We start from the raw sequence: 24,823 nt of genomic DNA, 5'->3' as shown, positions 1-24,823 counted from the left end.
TTCTTTTCTTCTTTTAGTTTCATATTTACTGCTATTTATTGGGGATTCTGTTTTAAAAGCAGGCTTTCTTTGCCAGGTATGTGCAATTTAGGCTAATAGTTAACTTCATTGAATTTTCTGAGCACATATTAATAGGAAATGAAAACAATAATAAGAACAGAAGCAATCATGGCCTTTGTTTAGTATGTCCTACTTTCTCAGTGTTTTATGTCCATGGTTCAGTCACATGACAGACAGCTGTAGAAAACCAGCCTTGTAGGAAAGATTGGTCCTAGATAATCTGGGACAATCATTGAGTTGGTTATAAATACATATTAGAGGTAATAATATGTGGAGGGATAGGCCTAATAATAATGTGTGCGGCGATATCTAAGTATCTGCAAGGAAGTGGGCCGCCCTAAAGCTGTCTGTCCAGCATAAGTGCAGGACTTCGGCAATTTTCTGGTTAATTTGCTAAGTCTAGATGGCCAAACCAATAATTCAAGCCAGTGGTAGATTTTCTGAACCTAAATATTCTGGTTTGGCTATCTTCATTTCTAAAGTTAACCTGATACTTGACAAATCATTGCCTCATTCACATTATATAAAGGGGAAAGAAATGCTCACGTGGTTGTGAATACACATGTATTTTAATATGTGCATTTACATGTAATTCAGCTTGGGTCATTTTGTTCTTTGAAATGAGGTAATATGAACTCAAATATTCATGCCACAGGTTTCTCCTAATATCTCTAGAAATGTTTGGGGTGGGAATGGGGTTGAGCTTGTGTTTCTCTTCCCCCACCTTCCCAGTCACTTCTGGCTCTCAGTTCTTTCTTCTGTGGAATTTTCTCTCTTTCAAAGTCTTGCCTCCTATGAACATTTCCACTCTCCATCTGCATTGAATCAAACATCTAGTTCAGTCCATTTACCATGATTTATTCAAAACATCAGTTATCAAGGTCAGTAAATGCAGTAGACTTTCCCTGTAGATATTAAAGTAACCGAGGGACAGTTCTTCACCGCACAATAAAATAAATAGTAATGTTGATTACTAGAATCTTTGTCCTTAAGAGTCTTTCAGCTATTCCCTTTCCCCACATTCCCACCATGGGGAATTGTCTTCTACTTGGGCTCAAGCCTCCTATTGTGTTACGGCTCCTTCCTCATGCAAGTGCCTGCTAAGCTAAACAGCCCTCACCCACAAATTCCTATGCTCATTGTCTCTTTGTCTGAGCCCAAGTCCGTCCCACTCAGGGACTGCCTTCCTCAACCCAAATGCTCCATCAAGATGCTTGTTCAACAAAGGGTCCAAGGATGAATTTTTCCACAGACTGCCAGTGACAATGGGCCCTCTCCTAACACCAGTGTCTTCTGTTACAGGGTGGACAGCTGGATGGCATCCAGGTGCTGGTGTAAGTGTTTGAATGTATGTGTAAGCATGGGTGAAAGAACATGTATGTACAACTGTACGTATGTGTGACTGCGTAGGTACATGCACGTGTGGGGAGCAGCCCTAAGAATTAGACCAAATGTAATTAAGAAAATGTGTAAAGTGTGTGTCTAGACTCCCTCATTAAGTGTTGGATCCAACTCTAAGAAATCCCACATGTCAATCCCATGAAAGACTCAAGAAGATTCCCCACACTCAAGCTACATCACTTTGAAAATTAATTAATTGGGAAGCAACAAAGAGACACGGAAAATAAAGATATCGAGCCACGGGAAACTTGAAAAACCGAAATAGAATTAGTTGAACAGCAAGTTCCAAAGTCATCTTGGTTCTCAGAGGCATAGGCTATAGCAGGTTGTCACAAACACCACTAAAAGGGACAAAGGTGGATGGAAGTTTCTACTCCTTAGGCACAGGAGACTCTGGAGAGATGAGCGAGATGGACCATGAGGCCTCTCCTTCCCAGGGATTTCTGATGCCACAGGAGTTCTGCTTGTCAAAGTCGGGGAGGGACTGGACTTCCTGAAGGAAGAAGAGGGACAAGGATGCCCTCTTGGAGCCCAGCCTGATCTGAGACTCTAGGAGACATGGGGTCTCCAAGCAAAGGAATGTGAGCCCAGCGGTAGCCCTGGAGTTAGAAGGGACAGGGGCTGTCAGGGTGGGAGGGGGTAGGTGGGGTTAGCACTTCCCCGGCCCCTTCTTACATACTGCTTGTATTCCCAAGAGCTTAAAAGCTCTGGGGGGACTGAAGTCACTAGACAATATGTTTAATGTCAGTGGAGGAGGCTGGTGAGACCAGGACGTGTACAATGGCCTGCCCTCCCATGCGTCCGGGCAACCCCTCTGGGCCTGGGTGCGAAGGGCCTGCACGTAAAGAGTCTGTTAGGGAGTTCGTGCTCTGGCCCTTGACGCAGGGCACGGGGGTAGCGGCGGGGAGTCCTGCCCCACTCGCCTCCTGCGGCCCCCAGCTCTGCCCTGGGTCTGACAGCTGAGAGCCTCTGAGGGGAAGAGTTCTGCTCCAAGGGATCCAAACACCAGGTTTGCATCCAGCTCCACCTCCTACTTCCTGTGGGATGTTTGCTAACGTACAGAATCACCTGAACAGTTATCTCTTTGTTTACGAAATAACAGCAAAAGTGCCATTTCTCTTGCTCTGGCAGGTGTGGCTCAGTTGGTTGGGTGTCATTGCGCAAAGCAAAAGATTGCTGGTTCCATTTCCCATCAGGGCATATGCCTGGGTTGTGGGTTCAGTCCCTGGTCAGGGCGCATTCAAGAGGCAACCAGTCAATGTTTTTCTCTCACATTGATGTTTCTCTCCCTCTCTTTCTCCCTCCCTTCCCCTCTCCCTAAAAATAAATAAATAAAATCTTTCTTTAAAATACCTTCTCTTGTGGTTGGAGGATGAAATGAGTTAAAGCAAGGCAGGTGCCCAGGCCCGAGTTTGGGGACAGTGGGTGCTGGTGACAGCTTGCTTCCCAGGGGTGGGTCATGTCATCCAGTGCTCAGGCACCAGGCACTGAAAAGAAGAGACAAGTCTTACTCATCTCTGTGCCCTCAATACCTGGCCCAGTGCCTAGCATGTCCTACGGCATCCTGTTAAGTGTATGTTGAAACACTCTAAATTTGACAACAAATCAGAAGTCATGGAAAATGAAGAGTCTGGCAGTTCTTACCTGTGACCTTAGAAGGGCAAGGACCTGAATTCCGACCACCACCAGCCCCGCATCCCCAACTCCCATCCCAGTCACAGCGCCGCGCACTGGTGCACCACGGACATACCCTGCTGTTGCCTGATTGGGTCTCATGACCACATCTTGCGTCTCCTCTGGTTCTGCCTGCTGTCCCTCAGCCCCTTATCCCATTAGACTCCACCCCTCACCTCACTCTCCCCACTTGCCTGTCTAGCGGCCAGTTAAAATACAGGATGCCCAATTAAATTTTAATTCCGGATATGCTTATACTAAAAAATAATTTGTTGTTTATGTGAAATTTGAATTTAACTGAGCATCCTGTATTTTTATGTACTAAACCTGGAAACCCTATTTAGGGAGTGTCTTTCTACCAACCATCATCTTCCTTTCCTCCATACCTTTCTTCCAGCACCACCAGAACCTGGCTGACTTTAGCAGCTGAGTCTATCCCTTCATTTACTCATGTTGGTAGACACGCAATGAGACTTTGGTATGCAATAAACAAATAAAGTCTCATTGCATGTGCACCAAACACCAAGCCCTCTGCTAAGCATTGGGGGTAGGATGGTAAAAATGTCATAGTCCTGCCCACACAGAGCTTACATTCAACAAAAGTAAAAGTAAGTAAACAAATGAATAAAATGATTACAAATGTAGTAAGTGCTAGTATGCCAATAAACCAAATAAAGGGCTGAAATAGAAATTAAAAGAGGAGCGCCAATTTTTGACAAGACAGTGAGGAAACCCTCTCTGAAGAGATGATACTCAGGCCAACCTGAAGGGTGGGGGGGAAATTCTAGGCTCTGAGGTGGGAAAATAAGTTTGACTGTTAGGAACTGGAAGAAGACCCACACGCCTGGCCAGTGGAGAAGGCACGCGATGAAGCTGGGGAAATGGGAAAAGCCCAGAACCACTCAGTAACATTATGAACACACACACATACACTCTGAAAGACTTATGGGGAAAGGGTTTTAGGGTCTAAACAATGAGTGTTAATGCTTCATGGACATTGAAATAGAGGAGCCCGAGTTGGAAGCAGAGAGACCCATGACAAGGCCACCGAAGATTCCAGTTAAGACAGGATGGCAGTGTAGGGACAACAGGGTGGTGGTGGCAACTGAGAGAAGCGGTGGAAGTAGAAGTACATTTGGAGGTAGGATTTGCTAGACATGATATAAATTGGATGTGAAAGATAAGGGGGAATCAAGGACCGCAGTCTTCAGCAACTAAGAAGGTAGAGGTGATGTAAGCAAGACTGGAGGGTAAAAGGATGAAAGTCAAGAGCTCTTGTTGGGACAGGTTAAATTCAAAATGCCTGAGATACCTCAAGTAGAAATACCAAGTGGGAACTGTTCCTGGGAGTCAGTGCGCAAAGAGGAGGCATCGGCTAGGGTCAGAAACATTGACTTGCCACCATAAGAGTGGTGTCTGCAGCCATGGGAACGTAGAGATAGAAGCCCAGGACCAAGTCCAAGGGCACTGGCATTAGAGTTGCATTGAAGAGGAACCTGCCAAGAAGACTGAGAGGGAGCCACCAGCAGGGCAAGGAGGAAACCAGGAGAGCACCGTGTGGGGGGCACAGGGAAGGGGGCCCTTAAGAGTGGGGGTCGGCAGAGTTTACACTGCTGAGAGAAGGGACGAGGGAGGCCGAGAAATGTTCATGGGCTCTGGCGACTTTAATACGGACGGGTGCAGTGGAGACGGTGTTGGGGCAGGAGACCCAGGGGGAGGGGTGAACAGGGAAAATCTGGGGAGGAAGTAGCAAGCACAAGTGTCCCCACTCGGGTGAGACTGTGCCTATGAAAGGGGCCCTGGGTCTTAAAGAGGGAATTTTTTTAAAGATGAGAATTAGAGCGTGTTCCTCTGCTGATGGTAATGATCTAGGAGGAAGCAAGAGAATGATGGTGTGAAGGAGAGAGGAGTTAACCCTTCCTCAGATGCAACCAGGGTGACCCTGCCCTTGAACCTGGCCCCAGGCACCCAGCCTGTCCAGGGCGGGATGGAAGGGAAATGCCTACTGAGGCTTGCGGTGGAGGAAGCCGAGCGGGGAGGGCTTGCCTTGCTCTGGAAATAGAAAACTGACACTAGTAACTGAATAACTCATGGAAAGGGGGCAAAGGCACTGGCAGAGTCTGAAGGAACAAAAATAATCTGTCCCGCTTGGGCAGCGAGGCGAGTCGGATGTGGGTGGTGGAGAGGCCTGGCCAGGAGCCCCTCAGGCCGCAGCACCCCTTTCTGGCCTGCAGGGGTGAGCACTGCTTTTCACAGTCTTGCTCTGGCCCAGCCAGGTTCCTGGTAGACAGAGCATCATCAAGGGCAGGTCGGGCACTCAGCACCCAGCCAGGGAGCGTGATTGCCTCACCACACAGCCACTGCCTGCCCCAGACTCCAGGCCAGCACACCAGACAGACAGACAGACAGACAGGGCAGAACCCCACCCAGCCCCAGCCAGGCAGACTAGGCCTGAGCGCAGGATTCCAGATGGGCTGCCCTACCTCCCTCCGCCCTGCTTGCCACCCTCGCCCTGACCAACCACGCCAGCTGGCCCAGGCTTCACTCACCTACCACCCCTCCGGGAGGCAGGCCTTGACCGTGCCAGCCCCTCTCCGCTCTCCCTCTTCTGGGCTCATAACCGCCCTCCAATGCGCACATCTCCCCAACACACAGCACCGCACACAGTTACATTATAGGCTCCTCAGAACAGGTGCTGATCTTCTAACAGAATCTATGAATTGATGAGGGATAGGTTGGTTTTCGAGTACAGAAGCTGCTGAATGATGATCTGGGCTTTCTCCCTTTTTGCTTCAGCACCTCTGTCCTTCCTTGCCTTGAGCTGCAGTCTCTCCCATCTCTCTCTGCTTCATCTCTCCCTCCCCAGGCTCACCTCTAAGGTGGCAGGAAGCAAGAGGCACGTCTGCTCATCCAGCAGCGATGCTGAGAGATGAGGTGGGACCTGAGGAGGACACTCTCTGTGGGTTTAGCCCCCAGGCCCACCCGCTCCTCTCCCACAGCATGCGGTCCCTGAGGGAGGGAGGTGCCAGGCTCCAGAGAATGGGGGTTTGTGCCCCTCTCTGCTGAGGAGGAAAGGAAGGTGAGAACCACTGACCTGAGAAGTTTCCGTGAACTCTGGCCGTGAGGGAGAGGGGAGGGGGGAGGGCAGCGGACAAGGCAGTGGGGAGGGAAGAGACTGGCAAACTGGTCTCCTTGCCGTAAACTTCTAATTGGATCTCGTGGTGCACAGACACTCTGGACCTGCCCTGAGGAATGAGAAGAGCTGGGAACCACTTGCCACTGGGACATTAGGGGCATTTGGAACAAGGGCAACCATGGCCCTGGACAACCGGAGGCCAATCCTGGGTGAGGGGAGGCAGCTTAGCCAGGAAGGACCACGAAGGCTGTGCCCACCCTGCTCCCTCTGCCCAACCTCCCACAGAAGCGCAGTCTGTTTGTAAGTCAACTATGTGAGTGTGAAAGAGAGAGAGAAGGGGGCAGGTTGATCCTCAGAAGCACTGAGCTCTGCACCTGAGCTGCTGACTGAGCCCCCTCCCACTGTCCCCCCTCGACACCTCCCACCCAAGCTGATGGGAACAAAGAAGTCAAAAGTTTCCAGTAGTTAAAATCGGGGAGGAGCAATCCAGAACAAAGATCAAGGCTTCGGATTTTCCATGACACCGGGGCAGGGGCAGAGGCGGGGCACCGCGCCTCCCTGGCATGGCTCCCATCACACGTGCCCTCTGGGAAGCAGGGAGCTGCCGTCTGGGAGCGAGGCAGCGCCAGCCTCACCATGGGCATAGCGCCTTCTCCTGGGGCCGACTTGGCCCATGCAGGCTGTCTGCTCAGAGCCCCCTGAACTCTGGGTCCCTCAGCCCGACTGCTCCCACCCCTCTAAGATCAGGTCGCCTCAGGGGCCAGGAGCTCACCCAGCAGCCTCTCCACACCTGCAGCGGCTGCACAGACGCCCAGGGCCAGGAGGGAGAAGGGGAAGGGGGCTGGAGAAGCAAGGGAAGGGGACAGAGGACAGGAGAAGACAGGGTGGACTTTGGGTGGGTGGGGTAGTAGGAGAATCTGTTTGCAGGAGATCAAAGGGCAGCTGGGACTGGGCTACCTCCCAGGGCAGGGCTGACCGTTGAGGAGCCGTCTCCTTGCCTCCCTGCTCCCCTTGCACCCTGCTCTCTCAGCTCCTCGGGGACGAGGGGAGCTGGACGCACAGGCGGCCACCCAGTTAAACTCATGATGGTACATCTATTGAATGGAGTACTTTTCAGCTGTTAAAAAAAAAAAAAAGTGAAATAAACCCATACATACTGACAGGAAAGATGGCAAAGGTATATTAAGGTAAAAAAGAAGGTGAAAAATAATTAGATTCTGATACTCTTTGGTTAAAAAAAAAAAGTTAAACCTAAAACTACTGCATTTGGAAATTATGTCTGGGATCATTTGGATTAGAATTAGAGGACGGATTCTTGTATTTGATTTTTTTTTTTATAACGAGCAGGTATAATATTAGAATGAAAAGGAAAAAATGCGGGTGGGGGAGTGCTTCAGAGTGATCCGAGGGTGCAGGCAGAGCTGGATGTGCACAAGGACAAGCCAGGTGCACGTGCGCACACACATGCTCACACCACACATACCTGGCCCACCAAGGAGGGCACACCTGGTAAATCTGGCAACCACTTGGGCGCACACCTGGCACGTGCACATCCCCACAGTCCTGAGTGCCCTCGGCATGTGTCAGGCAGGGCCCGAAGCTCCTCTCCAGGCATAGGTCCCATCCCACATCAGCTCCCAGCTCCTCTTGCTTCCCAGACCTCCAGTTGCTCTATCATTTCCTTCCAGGTGCTCAGAAAGCAGGAGCCTCGGGAGTCAAGAGTCAACCCATCCAGGAGGGGAGTACCTGGCCTGGTTATGAAGATGCCTCCGCCTTCTCTGGGGCACTGGAGTACCTGTCTCCAATGCTGGGGCTGCCCCTGCACTTCCTGTGGACCTTGGTTTGACTGAGAAACTTTCCTGGGGGCAATCAGCCTATCCAAATATGGTTCTCGTTCTGATGCATACAGGTTGGGTGTCCTTGAACTAGTTACTTAACCTTCCTGAGCCTCAGTTTCCTCATGTGTGAAATGGGAATAATAAGGTTACTGTGAAACTCAGAGATGATAATATCTAAGAGACTAAATGCTTTGGAAGACAAACAAGGAAATGACGATCGCAAAAGTCAGGATGCTAGTTACTTCCAGGGAGGAGAAACGAGGTTGTGATCAGGGAAAGATACAGGAAATTTTGGGGTGCTGGCAGGATTTCTTGACCTGGGCAATAGAAACATGAGTGTTTGATTTATAATTATTTGTTAAACTGTAATATATATTTTTATATATGTTCTGTTTCAAAGTAAGAAAAAAATGCTTTCGAAATGTTCATGTTCCATATAAATGTAAAATGGTATTAGGAGGTGCCAATTCCCATCTCCCCACCCTCTGAGTAGCTTCTGGGCCTCTTAAATTTTGCTGTGGTCCAAGTTAGCCAGTGGCAAGGATCAGGTAATAAGTAGAGATTTCAGTTATAAATGCAGACCAGTGCTGTTCTCCTTGCTGGCGGGGGCCTTGGAGGGCAGAGGTGCCTAAGAGGTACAGGTAGCTATGGGGGAGGCCTTGGAGAAAGCTGTCAACCCACTCAAAACGGAGCGAGCTTTCCCCGGCCCCACAGTTCCTTCCCCACCACAGACTGCTGAGAGCTGCAGGCACGCCTTCCACCCCGACCTCCTGGCTAGTGTGTACTCACGCCTGCAAAGCTCCCTGAGCCCCAACCACCTCCTTTACAGCCCCGCCCACCATCCCTTAACCCTCAACAGCGCAGCCCCTCTGTTGGTCCTCAGGCCCAGCACTTACCTGTTGCACTGGCATCCCACCTTGTGCCTGGAAGGTCGGCTCCCCACTTCCCAGCCTTCTCTGCTCCCCGCCCCCCGCTGCTGGCTCCCCTAGACTGTGAGGCACTCGCTGGCACCCATAGCCTTTCCAGGCACCACCCTATTGCCACCTCTGACTCCAGTGGAGGGAGCCCTCAGGAGAACTGGGTGTGGAGGGCAGGGCTTTCCTGTCGGCCCAGGCCTGAGACCCCATGCTGGGCCCTGGCCCCGCAGGCACCAGGCAGCCTTCAGGGCTGAGCCCACCCTGCCATCAGAGGCCACAGGAATTTCCATGTGGCCCTGGCCAGGGGCACTGCCTGATGACAGTCTGCTCCCTCCCCCCACATCTGCCTTGCTCCCTGTCTCTTTCTGAGTCAGCTTCTGTTGGACTCTGTGATTTAGTTTCTCTCCCTTCCCTGGTTTTCTGTGCGTCTCTGTCTCTACAGTCCTCCCCAGCCCGCACAGGGGCAGCAGGAACCTTCCATGGCGGCCTGTGGGGTGGCCCTCGGGCCTCTGGCCCTGGCTGTCAGCCTGGGCACTGCCTGTTCCAGCTGGGGAGGCCTCCCCCTCTTCAGGACCCACCCTTGCCCAGGGAGGTGACTGAGGTGAAGATTTCCAAAAAAGCCTAAGGGCCTCAGTGGCAGAGTAGAACTCAAAGGGAAGAGGAAGCTGATGAAACCTGAGGTGCTGGGGACTGTGTTGGTCTGGACGCGCAGCTGGGGGGTAGGCTGTCTGAGGTATTATGTAACGACAGCGAAGAAGGAAGTTGAGTTCTGGAGAAAAATAGAGTCTTGGGTGACATAAAGGTGGGATCCTGGGAGAGGTTCTGATATGAAATTCTTTTCAGTGTCTAATCTCAGTCCTGCTTGTTGCAAAACTAACTCTTTTGCATCCATTTAAATCTTGCATCCTCACATCCATGCAGGGCATAAAGTGGAACGTGCACAGGAGGTGCCTATGAGGGCAACCGTTCTCCTTGGTCTGAAGCCACCAATGTGTCCCCTCCCCACCTTTGACCACCTGATACCTCCCCTGTCCTTGGCATGACCCAGAGCCAAGCTGTAGGCCACAACAGCTCCAAGCCATTTAGACAATCTTCCTTTCACTAGCTTATTTATTATTCTTTTCCCACCTCTCCACCTCTTCCCCACCAGCCGCTTAAAATATTTTTCAAACAGAAAAATCCAACCACAGCTGGAAACCAACCCTAAAGTTAGTCCAGAACGTGGGAGCTGCCAGGGGAAATTGCTGGAGTTCAGGCGGGGCTGTGGGAGGACGGACCACGGCCACGGAGACAGCCCTGCTCTGCAGGGGACCGAAGCAGGGACAGCAGAGAAGGGCACTCGGGTCCCATCATCATTCCACAGAGGGTCAGCGAGGACTCCCCACAGCCAGGCCCTGAGCTGAGACCACAGGGGGACACAAACCGGTTTAAGAAAGAGACTGATCTTCTCCCCAAGAAGTTATGAGCCTCGTTAAGAAACAAGACACAGACAGGCACAAACACTCCAACGACAATAATAGCACATGCTTAGAAAGTGTTTCCTACATACAGGGTCATGAACTCATTTAAAGCCCTATCAACCCTGTAAGGAAGGTACTACTGTATCCCTTATCATATGATCTCACTTATATATGGAATCTAATGAACAATATAAACTAACCAGCAAAGTAGAATCAGAGGCATAGAAACATGGGATGGACTGACAGCTTTAAGAGTAAAGGGGGGAGGTGGGGACTGGTTGAAAGAAGGTGAAGGGATTAGCCAAAGAATGTATATGCATGACCTACGGACATGGACAATGACATGGGAACTGCCTGAGGGAGGTGGGGGGAGAGGCTGGGTGGAGGCGGGTAAAAGGTGAAAAACTGGGACAACTGTAATAGCATAAACAATAAAATATTTTTAAAAAGGATGCCAAAAAAAAAAAAAGACTGTTCTCACAGTAACCCTGCGCCCAGGGGAAAGGATCCATAGCCAGGCCAGGGCCAGCACTGTCCACGCTCCATCTCCCAGCACCCTGAGCTGCTTTCTCTCCTCCCTCCGATACCTTCCTGCCCATGGATCTGTTTGGTGTGCTCCCTTTCGGGTCCAAAAGCCCCGTGAGCTCAGACTACTGAGACTTCTTCTGCACAGCTAAGGATTTGCCATAGAATAACCAGCTGGTAGAAGCTCAAGGCTAATCCAAAGATGGTGGCAATACTGTCAGGATACAGGTCCAGCTGGTGTCCTGCATGTCTTTACCTGCAAGCTCCTAAGGACCTGCTGCTAGAGAACCATTTTTGTGATGATAACTTCTGTTTATTGAATGTTTGCTGCTTGACAGGCACAGTTCTAAGTGGCTCTCATGGAATAACTTATTTCATCATCCTAACAGCATTATATATTGAAGAAACTGAGGTAAAGAAGGGGTTAAAAACAGTGTCCAAGGTCACAAGTGAGATGCTGAGCCAGGCTTCCCATGCAGGCTGCCTGGCCCCAGCAGCCACCGGGAGGACACAGGCGCAGGGCTGCCGGAAGGGGGTGCTCCTGGAGGGCAGGGACTATGTCCTGCTCCTGATGTCTCCTAGGCCCCAACCTCTGACGTCTCCTAGGCCCCAACCTCCGGGAAGTTTGGGCTGGCCTCGACTGGCGTGGGGTGGAGTGAGGAGACAAAGCTGTGAGTTCTAATGAGTTACCGGTGTCCAGGAATTTGTGCCAACTTCCTCGCCCCATGATGGAAAGGGCTTTCAGCCTCTTCCCAACTCCAGGTGTATTCAACTCTAGCCAGAGCCTTCGGCGGCAAGGACTTATCTGTCCCAAAGTGGGCAATACCTGGATGAACCCTGATCACGAAACAGGGCGCTGGCTCCTTTCTATCCCACCAGGCAAGGGCAAGTGAGGCCAGTCCCGTGCCTGCTGCTGCAGTAACCTAGCTTTGGGTGGGCTCTTTCCCTCGGATCCTGGCTGCCTCCTGAATCCTTCCATGGAGAGGAACAACCAACCCACACCTCTGTGGGTTTTAGGCCTGAGCCTCAGGGAGAAGACAACTACCAATCTGAATGCCACAACTCCAGGGCCTCCAGCGCCCCCTGGTGGAGAAACAGAGCTGCGCCCAGGCCTGCACTGCTGTCCGATTCCAATCTTCCCTTCCTCTCCTCCCCTCCACCCTCTGTACTCCTTCTGTCTCTATTCATTCACGCTCACTGCACGTCCACTGGGGGCCAGGAACATACCATGAGATGGGAACACATACTGTGTCCTGTCACTAGGACACTGTCCCAGCCCCAAGGTGTTCCCATTCATTCACTCAGCTCCCTCACTCAATAAAATATTTATGAAGCTCCTACTCTTTGCCAGGCTCTCCTTTGGTCTCCAGGGACAGCACACCAGCCCTCAAGGGGGTTTACAATCTAACGGGACATCCAGGCAGGTTCACAGACAATGACAATGGACTGGGGAAAGCACAGATGCTAGAGAAGAGTTCAGAGGAGCAGACAAAGACAGGCACGAGGATAGCGGCTCTGCCGCTGAGCAGTGCGTGGGGGGTGCAGGGGCAGCAGGAGACAGGTTTGCATGGAAGATTTCGGAGTGTCATCTGGACTGGGCTTGGATAGTTGTGTAGGATCTCTCTGGGCACAGGAAATGGGCTGTGGAATCGGGTGGAGCAGGGAGAAAAGAATACCCTGTGCACAGAGGACACAGCAAGCACGCACAGGAAGTACTGGAGAGAGCTGCAAATAGTCTTGTGTGGTAAGAGTGTGTGGTTAGTGGGAAGAGGGCAGCGGGACAGTGGGAAAGGGCCTTGCAGGCTGGGGAGGGGGTTGAGTCTTTTCCTGCAGCCTGCGAGAAGGCACTGAAGGTTTTAAGAGACAGAATGATATGACCACATTTGCATTTTAGGAAAGGACCACGAGGCTAGACCACTAGACCAGAGGAGTGTGGAGGAAAGGCTCGTGGCTGGAAATGACATAGCGTTTGTATCCCAGCTGTGAGACACTGGGTACTTCACTTCTCTGAGCCACAGATGCTGCACCCAAGGGGGGGGTTGACACCCAGGCTGGAGGGCTGTTGAGACGACTCCATGAGATAATGTTCAGGAAGTACCTACTGCAGTACCTGAAACAAAACAGATACTCAGTAAATTATAATTTTTTAAACCAAAAAGCCTACTCAAAAAGCTACTGCCTTTGCCCAGGCAAACAACGTAGGGGGCCTGAATTTAACAGTGACTGTGGACGGACAGGAGACACCAAGAGCTATTTCAGGCTGTTGACTTTGGGATGGGGCTAGATTTGGACTTTGTTTTCCTGAAAGCCTCTTGGAGTTCAGCACTGCCTTCTGTCCTCAGGCTCTGCCCTGCGGGTCCCTCACTCCTGTCATCCTCCCCTGTTTTCACAGCGTGCTCTGTACAGGGTGTTCCTTTGTTCAGTGCTTGTCCCTCTTCCATTTGTCTGGCTGGATCTCAGGCAGAGGCTGCGTGGGGTGAAGCAGAGGCTCCCCTGGCGGAGGCCCCAGGCACAGCGCCCAGCGCTGCAGCAGACACAGACAGGAGTTTCGCGGCGGTTTCTGAAGACAGGCACATGTGGATCTGTTCAGCCACCTGGTTTGTGCCTGATGCTGGCACAGAGGGTGAGAAAGGCAGTGCTGGGGGAGGTCGACCACAAAGACTGGCTGACTGTTGCCTGGATTTCATCAAACATTTACTTCAGAGTTAAAATCCAGCAAGCCCACCCCTGGCCTAGCTGTCAGGCATAGCTTCCCAAATTCTCCAGCACAGGTAGCCTTCCTGCAACACCTGCCCTGAGGATGCCCCCTCCTCGCAGATTTCCCCTCAGGAGGTGGTCCAGAACTTTTAGGCAGGGACATTTAGGGGGGCAGTTGGTGAGGGGAGGACACCCTCCCCCCGACCATGTGTATGGTAGGCATACTGATGTGACTTAGAGTGTGCGTTCATCTCAGGTAACCAGCAGTGCATGGATTTGGGGCAATTATTAAGGACCAAGTCCCCAACAACCATCACACAGAGCCTGGGGGCAGTTGTTTATAGTGTTTAGGGCCAGGTATTAGTCTCCCCAGTCTGCAAGTTCCCCTATGTGAGCCTGGTTTAGGTGTTCTTTGGTTGTTAGCTTGTGTTTGAGTTTCCCCTATTCTTCCGTCCCCTATTCCAAGGACATAACAGCCCTTTGAGTTACTTCGATTGCTGTGGGGTAGAAATATTTCTTAAAAGGCTACTTTAAGACTCACTTGAACCATCTTTCATCAGTGGTTTGGTTTGTTGGAGAAGCAATACAAGGTATTGCTGAGTTGCCATTGAAGAGAGGAAGGAAAACATGAGGAGAGCAGGGAGAGATGGAGCCTGGTCAGGTGAGGAGGGGACCTCCAGTACGGAGCCTTCTGGCAGGCCATGAGGGCGGAGACCCGTCCTTGGCATGGTGAGGGGAATGGCTGCCCTGTGCTCTGGGCACCAGCTCTGCCAGCCTGGGCAAAGATTCCTGGGCCCTGAGGTAGCAGAAACTACACCCAGACCAGAGGCCTGCGGGGTGTTGGACAAAGAGAAGAGAGTATGACGGGTGGGCTAAGAGGCCCTTCCTCCCCTAACTTCCTGGGCTCTAGGAAGGAAGTCGCTAGGACTCTTGAGTGACCTTGGGGAAGGGAAGGCAGCCTTGATCATTGAGAAGATTAAATTCCCTGCCAGCTGGTCAGGATAGGGCTCTGAGTTGGATTTAAATGGACCCGATCTCATCTGGTTTCCATTTTTAAAAAATAGAACATCTTTTGTCCACCTGGGTTTATGCAGGAAGACTCCTACTGCCTGCTGCAGCCAGCACTCAGAACACTGCATGGGCTGTTCCAGGGCGCATCCCTGAGCCAAGTAACTGTGAAACCCACAATCAGCTTCCTTTGTGCCCCTCAGGAAGGAGTTGAGGAGGCCCCAGCCTTGCAGACCACTTTGATTGACAGTGGCTTCAGGGCTTCCCTTTACCAGGCTGTGGTGAATTGTCAGCTCCTTGAACAATAAAGCCCCTGCACCCCCACCATGTTCTCCTTCACAGGTGATCTCTCTGAGCAGAGCCACCTGCCTACAGCTGCTGTGGGCACAGCACGCAGGGACAGCCCCCACCTATATGAGCACCCTGTGTGCCACTCCTCTTCCTAGAAAGGCTCAGTAAACTTTCTTCCTGTGACCTTTCTTCATAGGAAATGGCATAGTAAAGAGAGACAGGACTTGGGAGCAGAAAACCCAGATCCAGTTCTGACCTTATCGCTAGAGCTGGGGCATTCTGCTTCCCTGATTGTGTCTCTGTGTAACACGGAAATGAGAGCCACTTCACAGCAAAGGAAGTACCAGGTAAGTGACAAAATGCTGTACTGCTGTAAGGGATTCTTCAATGCAAGGGACCAGCTTCTCCCCCTTCTCTCTTTAGTCTTCCCTTTAAAGAACTAAACCTGGAGCTTCAGAGCATGTGACTGTTTCATCTTTATCTGGACAACACATGGTCCAGAGCTTTGCACACTGAGATCTCTGATTCACATTAGAATAAACACGGAATCCATTACATAAAAAGGGTTGTGTGGCCCTAACATCTACCTGTTATACCACAGTGGCTGCTGCAGTGGGGCTAAGACCTAGCTCCGCCCCTACCTCTCCAAGCTCTGGTGAGTCTCTGATCTCTTTGGAAAGTATACCAAACAAGGAAATGTTTGGTTCTAGTCCTGATTCTTTCATTTATTGGGTGTCATTTCACGTCAAGCATGTTTTCCCAACTGTGGAATAATAAAGGGGGCAGAATGAAGAACATGAACAGAGCTTCCAACTCAAAGCCCTCAGTTTCCCTGTCAGTGCAGAGGGAGGTTAACAAAGTCCTAGACATTCCCCGCCCAGTCCTGTCCTGTGTGTGAGCAGGGAGGGTGCAGAGCTAAGTACTTGACCCCTCAGAGCCCATCAGTACAGCAGCCCTTTAAGGTCTTTACTCCGCTTGACTTGTAGGGCCAGGGGGACATAGTGCATATGGAGAAACTGAGGATACTGGTGGTGCAGGGACCCCCTGCTGGCCCCACTGTGCCCCAGCCCACCCGGAGAGCCCCAGTGAGCTCATGTCTGCAGTAACCTCGCTGCTCATAATCAGGATGATGAGATAAAGCTGGAAGCCAGGCATAGGTGAGAAGTGATGGGTGCCTCTTTAGGAATGTGGTACCCAATTAAAACTGCCTTCTGGATGGCTCAGGTGGATGCTGGGGCTACTCCCCCGGGCCATGCTGGCCAGCCTCCAGGCTGAGTCAGTCTGCAAGAATTTACTGAGGGCCTAGTACACACCAGGTGTCCAGTAGGGTGCTGGGGAGACAAGGAAAAATAAGAGCCACACCAGAGAGCACAGTACATCTGTCCTAGACTCACTTTTGGAAGCAGACTGTCAGAAAGCCTCAAAGGTTCTGCTGGTTAAGCCCCCAGGGCCTCTTTTTAGTCCCCACCAACCAAAGCTCCATATTTTCCTCCCCACAGGCCCCAGCTCTAAGCCTCTTCCTCTTTCTTCCAAAACAACCATGGCCCTTGACTTTCCTCTGGCCTGCTCTTCCTCTTACGCTGGTATGAATCAGACTGCCGTCTCCTCACCTTCCCTGCTTCTGGGACAGCCTGGACAACTCTCTGTAATGTCCGCCCACAGTACGGACATTAGGCTGATTGTACCCTGTCCTTGGCAGGGTTCCGGAAGAGGCCACAATGTGCAGCGACATCTGTGTTACTAAAGGATAGGCTCATTCCCGAGATTCTCTACACAAATTCCCTATCAAAAGTGAATTCAGGACGATAAAACTGAACAGGAAACAGGCCTCAATCAAGCAAGGGGACTTCCTCTCTCTAGAGACATGTACCCTAAGGGAAGACATTAAACAAGAATAGGAACCCCTATTCTTGTGTGGTCTCCCATGGTGTGTGGTTAAAGTAGACTGCTTGTGTTAAAATTCAGGCTTTCCCCTTTACTCTGTACCTGTCTCCTTCAGGACTGCATTCCACTGTGAGAAAGAGACAACCAAATAACCCCACAATTTTGAGGGGGTGGTTATTTTTCTCATGTAATAAGAAGTCACAAGATAGGGAGTCCAGGAACGTGGCTCCAAACGCCATCAGGAACCCAGGTTCCTTTTATCCTTCTACCCAGCCTTTCTTAACATGCACTTCTTGCCTCATGGTTACAAGATGGCTGCCCCACCTCCAGCATCAAATCCAAATTTCAACCAGGACGGGGAAGGTCAAAGGACTTGTTGATTCTCCATCCCTTTTAAGAAGCTTTCCTGGAAGTCACACACAACTTCTGCTTACATCTTATTGGCTTGAATTGGTAAGAAAGGCTGGGAAATATATTTTTACTTGAGCATATTACTGTCTCCCCAAAAATCATTTTGTACAGATAAGGAATATTAGCTGGTATAGCGCTTTCAAGGAGAAAGGTGAAGACCAGATTTCAGGAAAGAGAATGTGTGGGCAGAGGTAGAAAAAGGAGGAGCAATGGCCCTGTTGCTTCTGACAAAGATTTCTTGCTTGGCCAAACTTTAGTCAGGTTCCTGACCCTTCTCCTAGGCTCCTCTGTGCACTTACTGTAAAACCCAGTTTTAGCAAGAATTCCCAACCCTCGCTATCTGATTACCTTCAAACCTAATCGGGTTCCTCAGTTTCCACCGTCTGCCAAGGGATGTCTGACCATTCCTGCCTGTCTTCATCAAGAATCCTATTAGTCAGAATTCCCCTTACTCCTAATGTTTCCTCTTAGTAGTTTTCCATTACTGACCCTCAGGAGCATGAGAGAGAGATGGAGGAGGCAAAGACCTGGAGGGATCCAGCCTCGCTGTCCATTGCCAAGCAGGACTCTCATTCACTCAGTTGAGAGTCTGTCCTCTCCCCAAGCATTGAGCCACTTCACCTGACTAGTGTCCACCCTTGCTTCCTTCTGCTGCAGGCTAAGCTCAAGGTGACAGCACCTACAGAGAAACCACACTTGAATCCCTAAGCGTGTGCTTTTTTTGCGTGTGGAGGGCAGGACGAGGGACGGTTTGGTGTCTTCTGCAGCTTTGTACCTTCAGCGTGTCTACACAGCTCCTGTGCTCAAAAAAGAAAAAATTGAGAATAGCTGTGACCGCGGGAGCCTCCTTACTCCTCCCCGGTTTTAGAGACATTCTGCTCCGGAAATTTGACTGGAGCCTTTCCCAGCGTTTCTGAGGAACCGCGGAGCGTTGCTCTCTCTGCGCGTTTGCCTCTCCCGCACTCTGCCGCCCTCTAGTGGCGCCGACTGCCGGGCTGCGAAGAGCGCACGCGCGCGCGCGCAGGCGTCCCCGGATAGCTGGCCATTTGGCGCGTGCGCACCGAGTGCGGGCAGCTCCGAGGACTCTAGAGGCAGGTAAATGCGCTGAAGTGGGCAGGTGGCGGGGACGGACGGGGCTGCGGCCAGAAAGGAGCTGCTGGGGGCTCGCGCCTTGCAGGTCCAGGGATTCCGGCTTTCGCTCCTCCCCGGGCGAGTGTGGTGGGCTCGGGGCGTCGCTTTTTGCCGGGGGCGCGGGGGGGGGGGGGGGGGGGGGGGGCGTGACCTGAGTCCGCCTCCCGGGGCTGAGAGGCGAGTGGGAGGATCTCTAAGGCCTGCTACCAGTTTGGTGTCTGTTGTTTCTTGAGGAGGTCGCAGAGTTTGCGAATAGTGGACAGGAAGGGGCAAAGCTGGACCAGGTGGGGGCTGGGATGTCCCAAGTCCTGGGGCGGTGAGAACCTGGGCAGGTTGGCGGAAGCGGCCCTGTTCCTCCTACCGTAGGAGGGGGATGGGGAGCAGTGCTACAAAACGAAGTCCTAGTGGAAGTTGTGCGGGTCTTTGGGATGACACTCGGAGAGGCAGTTGAGTCACTTCTGTGTTTTCACTTTTCTCACTGCTGTTAATTCTTCGCTCCTTGTGCAGTGCGGCCACTAACATGAACTCACTTGACTCCGCATCCTAGGACATGACACAGGTGGCACATCTCGGCCATGGGATCCCAGCATTCCGCCTTCACTCGCCCTTTTTCCTACAAGCGAAAGAAAGATGACAGAGAGGATACACTGGATGAACGGGAGCAGGAAGAAGCCATTGCCCAGTTCCCATATGTGGAATTCACCGGGCGGGACAGCATCACCTGTCTCACGTGCCAAGGGACAGGCTACATTCCAACAGGTGAGGATCTTTAGTCATGGGAAGGATGATTTCCCAGAGAGAGTTCCCAGGTACCCACAGGGTTTCTGTCTTTGAAACAGGGCTCTCTTATTCTAGCACAATATCGTTGTCATAGATAGTGCCCTGAACAGGAGCCAGCTCAGCTGACTTGATAAATTTGGACAGGTTCCACAATTTCTCTTGGTTCCCTTATATTTGAAAGCCTTTCTTTTCTTCACTTCCACTCTTTTGTTGGTTCCTTGGTTTGGAACATTTGGTCTTATTAAAGAACAAAAATTCAGTCGAGTAAATTTGAAGATCTAATTGGCTTTAGTGAGTGATTCATAAATTTAACAGCATCCCATTTAGCAGACATAGAGGAGCCCCAAGGAAGTCTTCAGTGTGGAAGGCTTTTATAGGCAGAAACTTGGGTGGGACATGAAAGTTGTTAGCAAAAGGAAAGAATTGTTTTAGGCAAAAGGGATTGTCCTTGGCTGGGTGGGGAGGGTCCACAGGACAGATTACATCATTGGTAGTGACCAAAAATTTCCAGGCTGACTGATTAGGATTACATTTCTAGAGAAGATTGAAACTCCAGTTAGGTCAGGTATTAAGTTTAGGTTTACTGTCATGGGCTTCAGTACAGGTGACTCTGTTTTGAGCCTCTGTTTATCTCTTTAACAGTTTGCTGTAGATTTGTGGACCAGCACATTTCTTTATTCCTGTCACTTAAAAGACCTGGCGCAGCTTTGGTTGGTGGGAGGTGGGGGACCACCTAGAAAGCTTCTGTTCAAAGGAAGCAGATGGTGAATCATTAACAACCCAAGATCTGGAAAATATGTATATCAAGTGGGGAGAGAAAAACAAATGCTCAGAAGTGGAGCCTGGATTAGGTGCAGAATCATCTATCACGAAGTCAGTCCTCCAGAAGTTATAACAGTTTAGATAGAAAGTCACAAAGGTTTAGGGCTGTAAGAACCACCTACTCCAAAGCTTTCATAATAGAGATGAGGAGACAGTGGCCTAGAGAGGCAATGCCTTCCCCAAGGCCATACAAGAAAGCCAGAACAAGATATTTTATAATTTGTGGCACTCTCTATAGATTTGCTTGTTTATTGTTTATTAGACCCAAAATGTGAAACGACTATTTTCAAAATGTCTAATTCCAAACAAGTATATGTTGTGGCAGGCTGATGTGCAATGTGAATGAAAGTACTACCAATATACAGCATTTATTTGACCAAAATAATTGTTTGGTTCTTTTCTAGAGCAAGTAAATGAGTTGGTGGCTTTGATCCCTCACAGTGATCAGAGATTGCGCCCTCAGAGAACGTGAGTTACCTGCCTGTCTTCTATTAATACCTACTTCTATTCCTAGTCCCTTTTTATACATATGAATACCAGTTAACTTTCGGAAAACTTTGATTTGTTCATGTAAATTGCTCCATTTCCTTAATACTATTTACTCAAGAAGGATGTCTTTTCCCCCATCACTATCTGGGGGAGGAAACTTGAAGCTAGGAACATTCTGAGAACCAAGTGAAGGAATTGAGTTGGAATGAATTGGAGAAGGGAAGTGTCCTGGGAGGTTAGGAGATGTTTCTGTCCACACATCTCCTCTCGTCACCTCCCCTTACCAGACTGCAAACAGCGGGGGCTTCTGCCATTCCACTCACTCCTGCCTGGTTGATGGTTCCTAGCCTTTTGTACTTTCCTGTCCCTCCCCGTCATTCCCGGTTTTGCAGTTAACCATACCTGATTGAACTTTGATATCTGACTACCCGAGTTGGTCATGTGCTCTGTCATTTGCAGTAAACAGTATGTCCTCCTGTCTGTCCTACTGTGTCTCCTGGCATTTGGTTTGGTGGCTTTCTTCCTGTTCCCACATTCAGTCCTTGTGGATGATGATGGCATCAGAGTGCTGAAAGTCACATTTAATAATCGGGACTCCCTTGTAATCCTTGCCATCAAGGTAAGACTTATGGCCTCCCTTCCAGGGTTGTGCACCTGCCAATCTTGGGTCTAGGAAACTTACACGTTTCCTCACTTGCCCTGATGCAGGCCACCCTGAAAATCAGGAACTCCAACTTCTACTCTGTGGCAGTGACCAGCCTGTCCAGCCAAGTTCAGTACATGAATACAGTGGTTGGGTCATATGTGACAACTAACACCTCCCTCATTCCACCTCGGAGCGAGCAACTGGTAGGCTGGGGGGTTTTTAGGATCCTCGCCCCATAGGCCTAAGAGTAGAGAGGGGGCTGTGGGAATGCCATTGCCTCTTTACTTTCCTTTTCCTTTCATTTCCCCTTATAAGAACTGGTTGATGAGAAAGAGCTGATGGGCTCTGTAATTATGAGAAAAAAAGGGGGGTAAATCAACTAGCACTTAAGTATGAGGGGAACAAAAGAACATGTAAAAGAAAGCAACTTGGTACAAATCAAGTAGAGGCAGAATGATAGTCTGAGGTCCACTGGCCTCTCAAAAGGGAAGAGGTTAGAAGAATTTTTTAGAGGCCTGCAGTCTGTATGAGAGACCATCTGGGGGAAATGTTTTGTGTGTGATGGAAGAATGCTCCCAGGTCTTTGGATGCTAATGATAGTAATGTCACTCCTACCTGGCCACAGACCAACTCTGGTGTTTTCTTTTCAGGTCAATTATACTGTGCAGGCGGAGATGGGAGGACCATTTTCCTATGTGTAGTAAGGACACCATTCTCTCTATGTGTACTCTCCACTGGATGAAGGGGATGTGGAATTGTACTCAGTTGACGGGCTGATCCTGCCTGAAGTTCCAGCCTTTGACCTTTAGGTTTCCTAGCTTTGGCTCTCTTGAGCCTTATTTGGCAAATGTGTGTTTTGATAATGGGACTGAAGTGCTGACATATCTGAAAGAGAGCATTAAGCCACTAGAAACATTTCTAAGCTCCAGCATTTATATGATGGGTGTGAAAGAACAGAAAGAATCATGGTGTGGGAGAGGAGAGGGCACCGGGGTTTGGGGACCAGGGAGCCATGGCAGTGCTGAGGTCAGGAGACTCGGTGTGGCGAGGGGGAGGTGTCCCAAACAGGCTGATTGCTCCTCCATTTAACAGTTTAATTCAGCAATCTCCTGCTGATTTCTCCTTTTTTTTTTTTTTGGAACTAAACTATTTCCATATTTGCTGTTTGGTAGCTTCTTCTGCACATTGCCTGATATCAAGGTGCACAACATAGTGATCTTCATGAGGTATGTCACTCTCCCTGTTCCATGGCCTTTGTGTTTGAGCCTGGACCGTCAGGCTATGTGAGCTTGCCATCTCTGCACAGGAGATCCTGCGGGACCCACAGGGGCACACAGCCAGAGAGGGGGCGCCCGCTGCCTCCAGGCCCAGATACAGTAAACCCTTGGTGTCCTCTACAGGCAGGGTCCAAACCCCCTTCACAAATCACCAGAGTCACAGTGAAGTTAGATATACAATGGAACCTCAGTTCTCAAGCTTAATCCATTCCAGAAAACTGTTTAAGGAGCCGATTTGTTTGAAAACCACATCTCCTTTATTTATTGCCTGAGAGACGTGTGTGTGACTGATCATACAGGTATCAGTATAAAAAGATTGTGAGGTGGAGAATCGAAAACTGAATTTTTGTTGGACAGCCAATATATTTTTTCCATGAACAACTTGATCAAGAATTGAATTGTTCCAGAATTGAGATGTTTGAGAATGTTTTCCATGAAACAGGGTCTGGTTTTGTGATCCCCTTAGAATCCTAATGAGACTAGTAAAGAACAAAAAGCTTTATCAACTCTTTGGCCAGACTGACTTTCCAGCCACACAAATAACACGTCACAGACCTCTAGGGGCACTCCTAGAACCATGACTGTTACATTTGCAGGTGACAGGGATCTGCTGTGGACGCATGAAATGTGAGGGTGTAGAGCAAAGTTTCCCAGCCTCGGCACGGTTGACATTTTGACACAGACAGTTATTTGTTGTAGGGTGCTTTCCTGTGCGTTGTAAGATCCCTAGCAGCTCCCTGGCCTCTGCGCACCAGGTGCCAGTCACACTCACCTCCTCCTCTCCTCGGTTGTAACAAACCAGGATGTATCCAGACAGTGTCAGGTCCGCGGTGGGGCAAAATCGTCCGCAGTCAAGAATTAAGGCTTATTTAGAAAATCAGTAGATGGCACAGCATGTCTGTGTATGTAGAAAGGTTTTCTTGCATAACCATGAAGATACGTGTATTGGATATTGGATATATACACTTGGATATTGTTGACTGAGTGTGCAAGACATTATTTGAGCAATTTTTCTTATTTCTACTCAAAAACAGAATTCTTGGTTTCTTTTTCCTAGAACTTCAGTGAAGATTTCATACATTGGCCACATGACTGAGAGCTCCTTGGAGACACATCACTATGTGGATTGCGGAAAAAATTCCTCAGCTGTTTAGAAACTGCTTTTGGTTCTTCCTTGGCAGCATCTGTCAGAAGAGACACAGCATCTGCTTCCAGGGCCTGAGTTCCGTACCTGCCGCAAGTGGTGGAAGTAAAGGAGAAACTGGTCCTCTTAATCCCCAGCACACACCCTCCTGCCCCTTGGGAGGAAAACTCAACTCTCTAGCACCGTTGATGTTTCTCCAAACCAGCAGAACCACTGCCCACCACCCAGTCTGTGCCCAGCAAATAATAGGCGCTCAAGGTGTGAAGAATTTAATTCAGATCTTTTCAGCCATTCTTAGAGCAGTGTAAATCGGAAGCATACCGTGGTACTAGGTCACAAAACCAGGGTTACATGCAGAGAGGACTGTTGGCGCAGCTGCGCAGCTGTTAGCAGGACCCATCTGCAGACAGGGCAGTGGGGGGAGGGGATATTTGAATACACAAAAGAGAGCACAGACCATTCTGTGAAAATTTTTCATCTCCCAAATGCCTAGTAACTTTTTTTTTAAAAGCAGAACTCTTTTTCCTTGTAGAAAGTTCTAGTTGTTTATACTAAGAGTCTATGTGGGGCTTGATTAACCCTTCATCCATTGGCTGGAACATGGATTGGGGATTTGGTAGAAAAATAAACCCTGCTTTTGATTCATCTTTGTCTCTGCTTGCCAGGATATCTTAAACACCTCTGGGGAACCTGTGGATGAGTTGCCTGCTAAGTAGGTCAGCACAGGATGGGACGGGAAGAGAAGGAACCCTGATTGTACCATCCCTGGAAACTCCTATAAGAGAAAACAGCCTCACTTTTCTGCCTCTGGTGGTGACAGGCTGCCCTATTGCTGTTCCAGAACAGAGCACTTAGTGCCCCCTGGAGGTTGGAAGAGGTAGGGCAGAGATGCCTCAGGAGTGAAGCTGCTTCCTGGGGAGGAGTAACTGCCCCCCCAACTGGCTAGTGTGAGTCTGAAAGTGTGTTGAACTGTCTCCAAGCTCCACCATCAAAGAGTGGGCGACTGCCCCACTATGGCAGAGGACCTAATGGGGAAGCTCAAGTAGTCAGGTTTCAGAACGCGTCTGAGGTGGCCTCAGAAAGCAACAGATGGTGCCAGGGGGATTGTATTAGTCCTCATTCCTGTAGCTTGATCTACAATATTTGCTTCATGATTTTGACAACACTGAGTCTTCATTTAACTAAGTCTAAACTTCGGGACTATTTCACTTTCATTGACCATGATGGAGTAA

General features: G+C 49.9%; 1 protein-coding gene across 2 annotated transcripts; it reads left to right on the top strand.

Annotated features, from left to right (window-relative positions):
• Nucleotides 1–18,341: 18,341 nt before the first annotated feature.
• Nucleotides 18,342–24,222, top strand: TMEM106C (transmembrane protein 106C). Of its 2 annotated transcripts, none has more exons than XM_054590876.1 (8): nt 18,342–18,397; nt 18,941–19,192; nt 20,440–20,503; nt 20,984–21,143; nt 21,233–21,373; nt 21,821–21,870; nt 22,343–22,396; nt 23,505–24,222. In XM_054590876.1, the coding sequence occupies exons 2-8, from the start codon at nt 19,009–19,011 to the stop codon at nt 23,599–23,601; spliced, it is 750 nt and encodes a 249-aa protein (XP_054446851.1). In that variant the 5' UTR covers nt 18,342–18,397; nt 18,941–19,008; the 3' UTR covers nt 23,602–24,222. The 2 variants fall into 2 exon arrangements, with proteins under 2 accessions (XP_054446851.1, XP_054446852.1); XM_054590877.1 differs by having other exon boundaries at nt 18,351–18,397; nt 18,981–19,192.
• The last annotated feature ends 601 nt before the right edge of the window (nt 24,223–24,823 follow it).

The sequence above is a fragment of the Pteronotus mesoamericanus genome, unplaced genomic scaffold (genome assembly GCF_021234165.1).
Source record: "Pteronotus mesoamericanus isolate MK-2021 breed Mesoamerican mustached bat unplaced genomic scaffold, CSHL_Meso_final scaffold_21, whole genome shotgun sequence".
NCBI lineage: Eukaryota > Metazoa > Chordata > Mammalia > Chiroptera > Mormoopidae > Pteronotus > Pteronotus mesoamericanus.
Note: the sequence above shows the minus strand (reverse complement) of the source record. Positions and strands in the feature narration are given on the sequence as shown.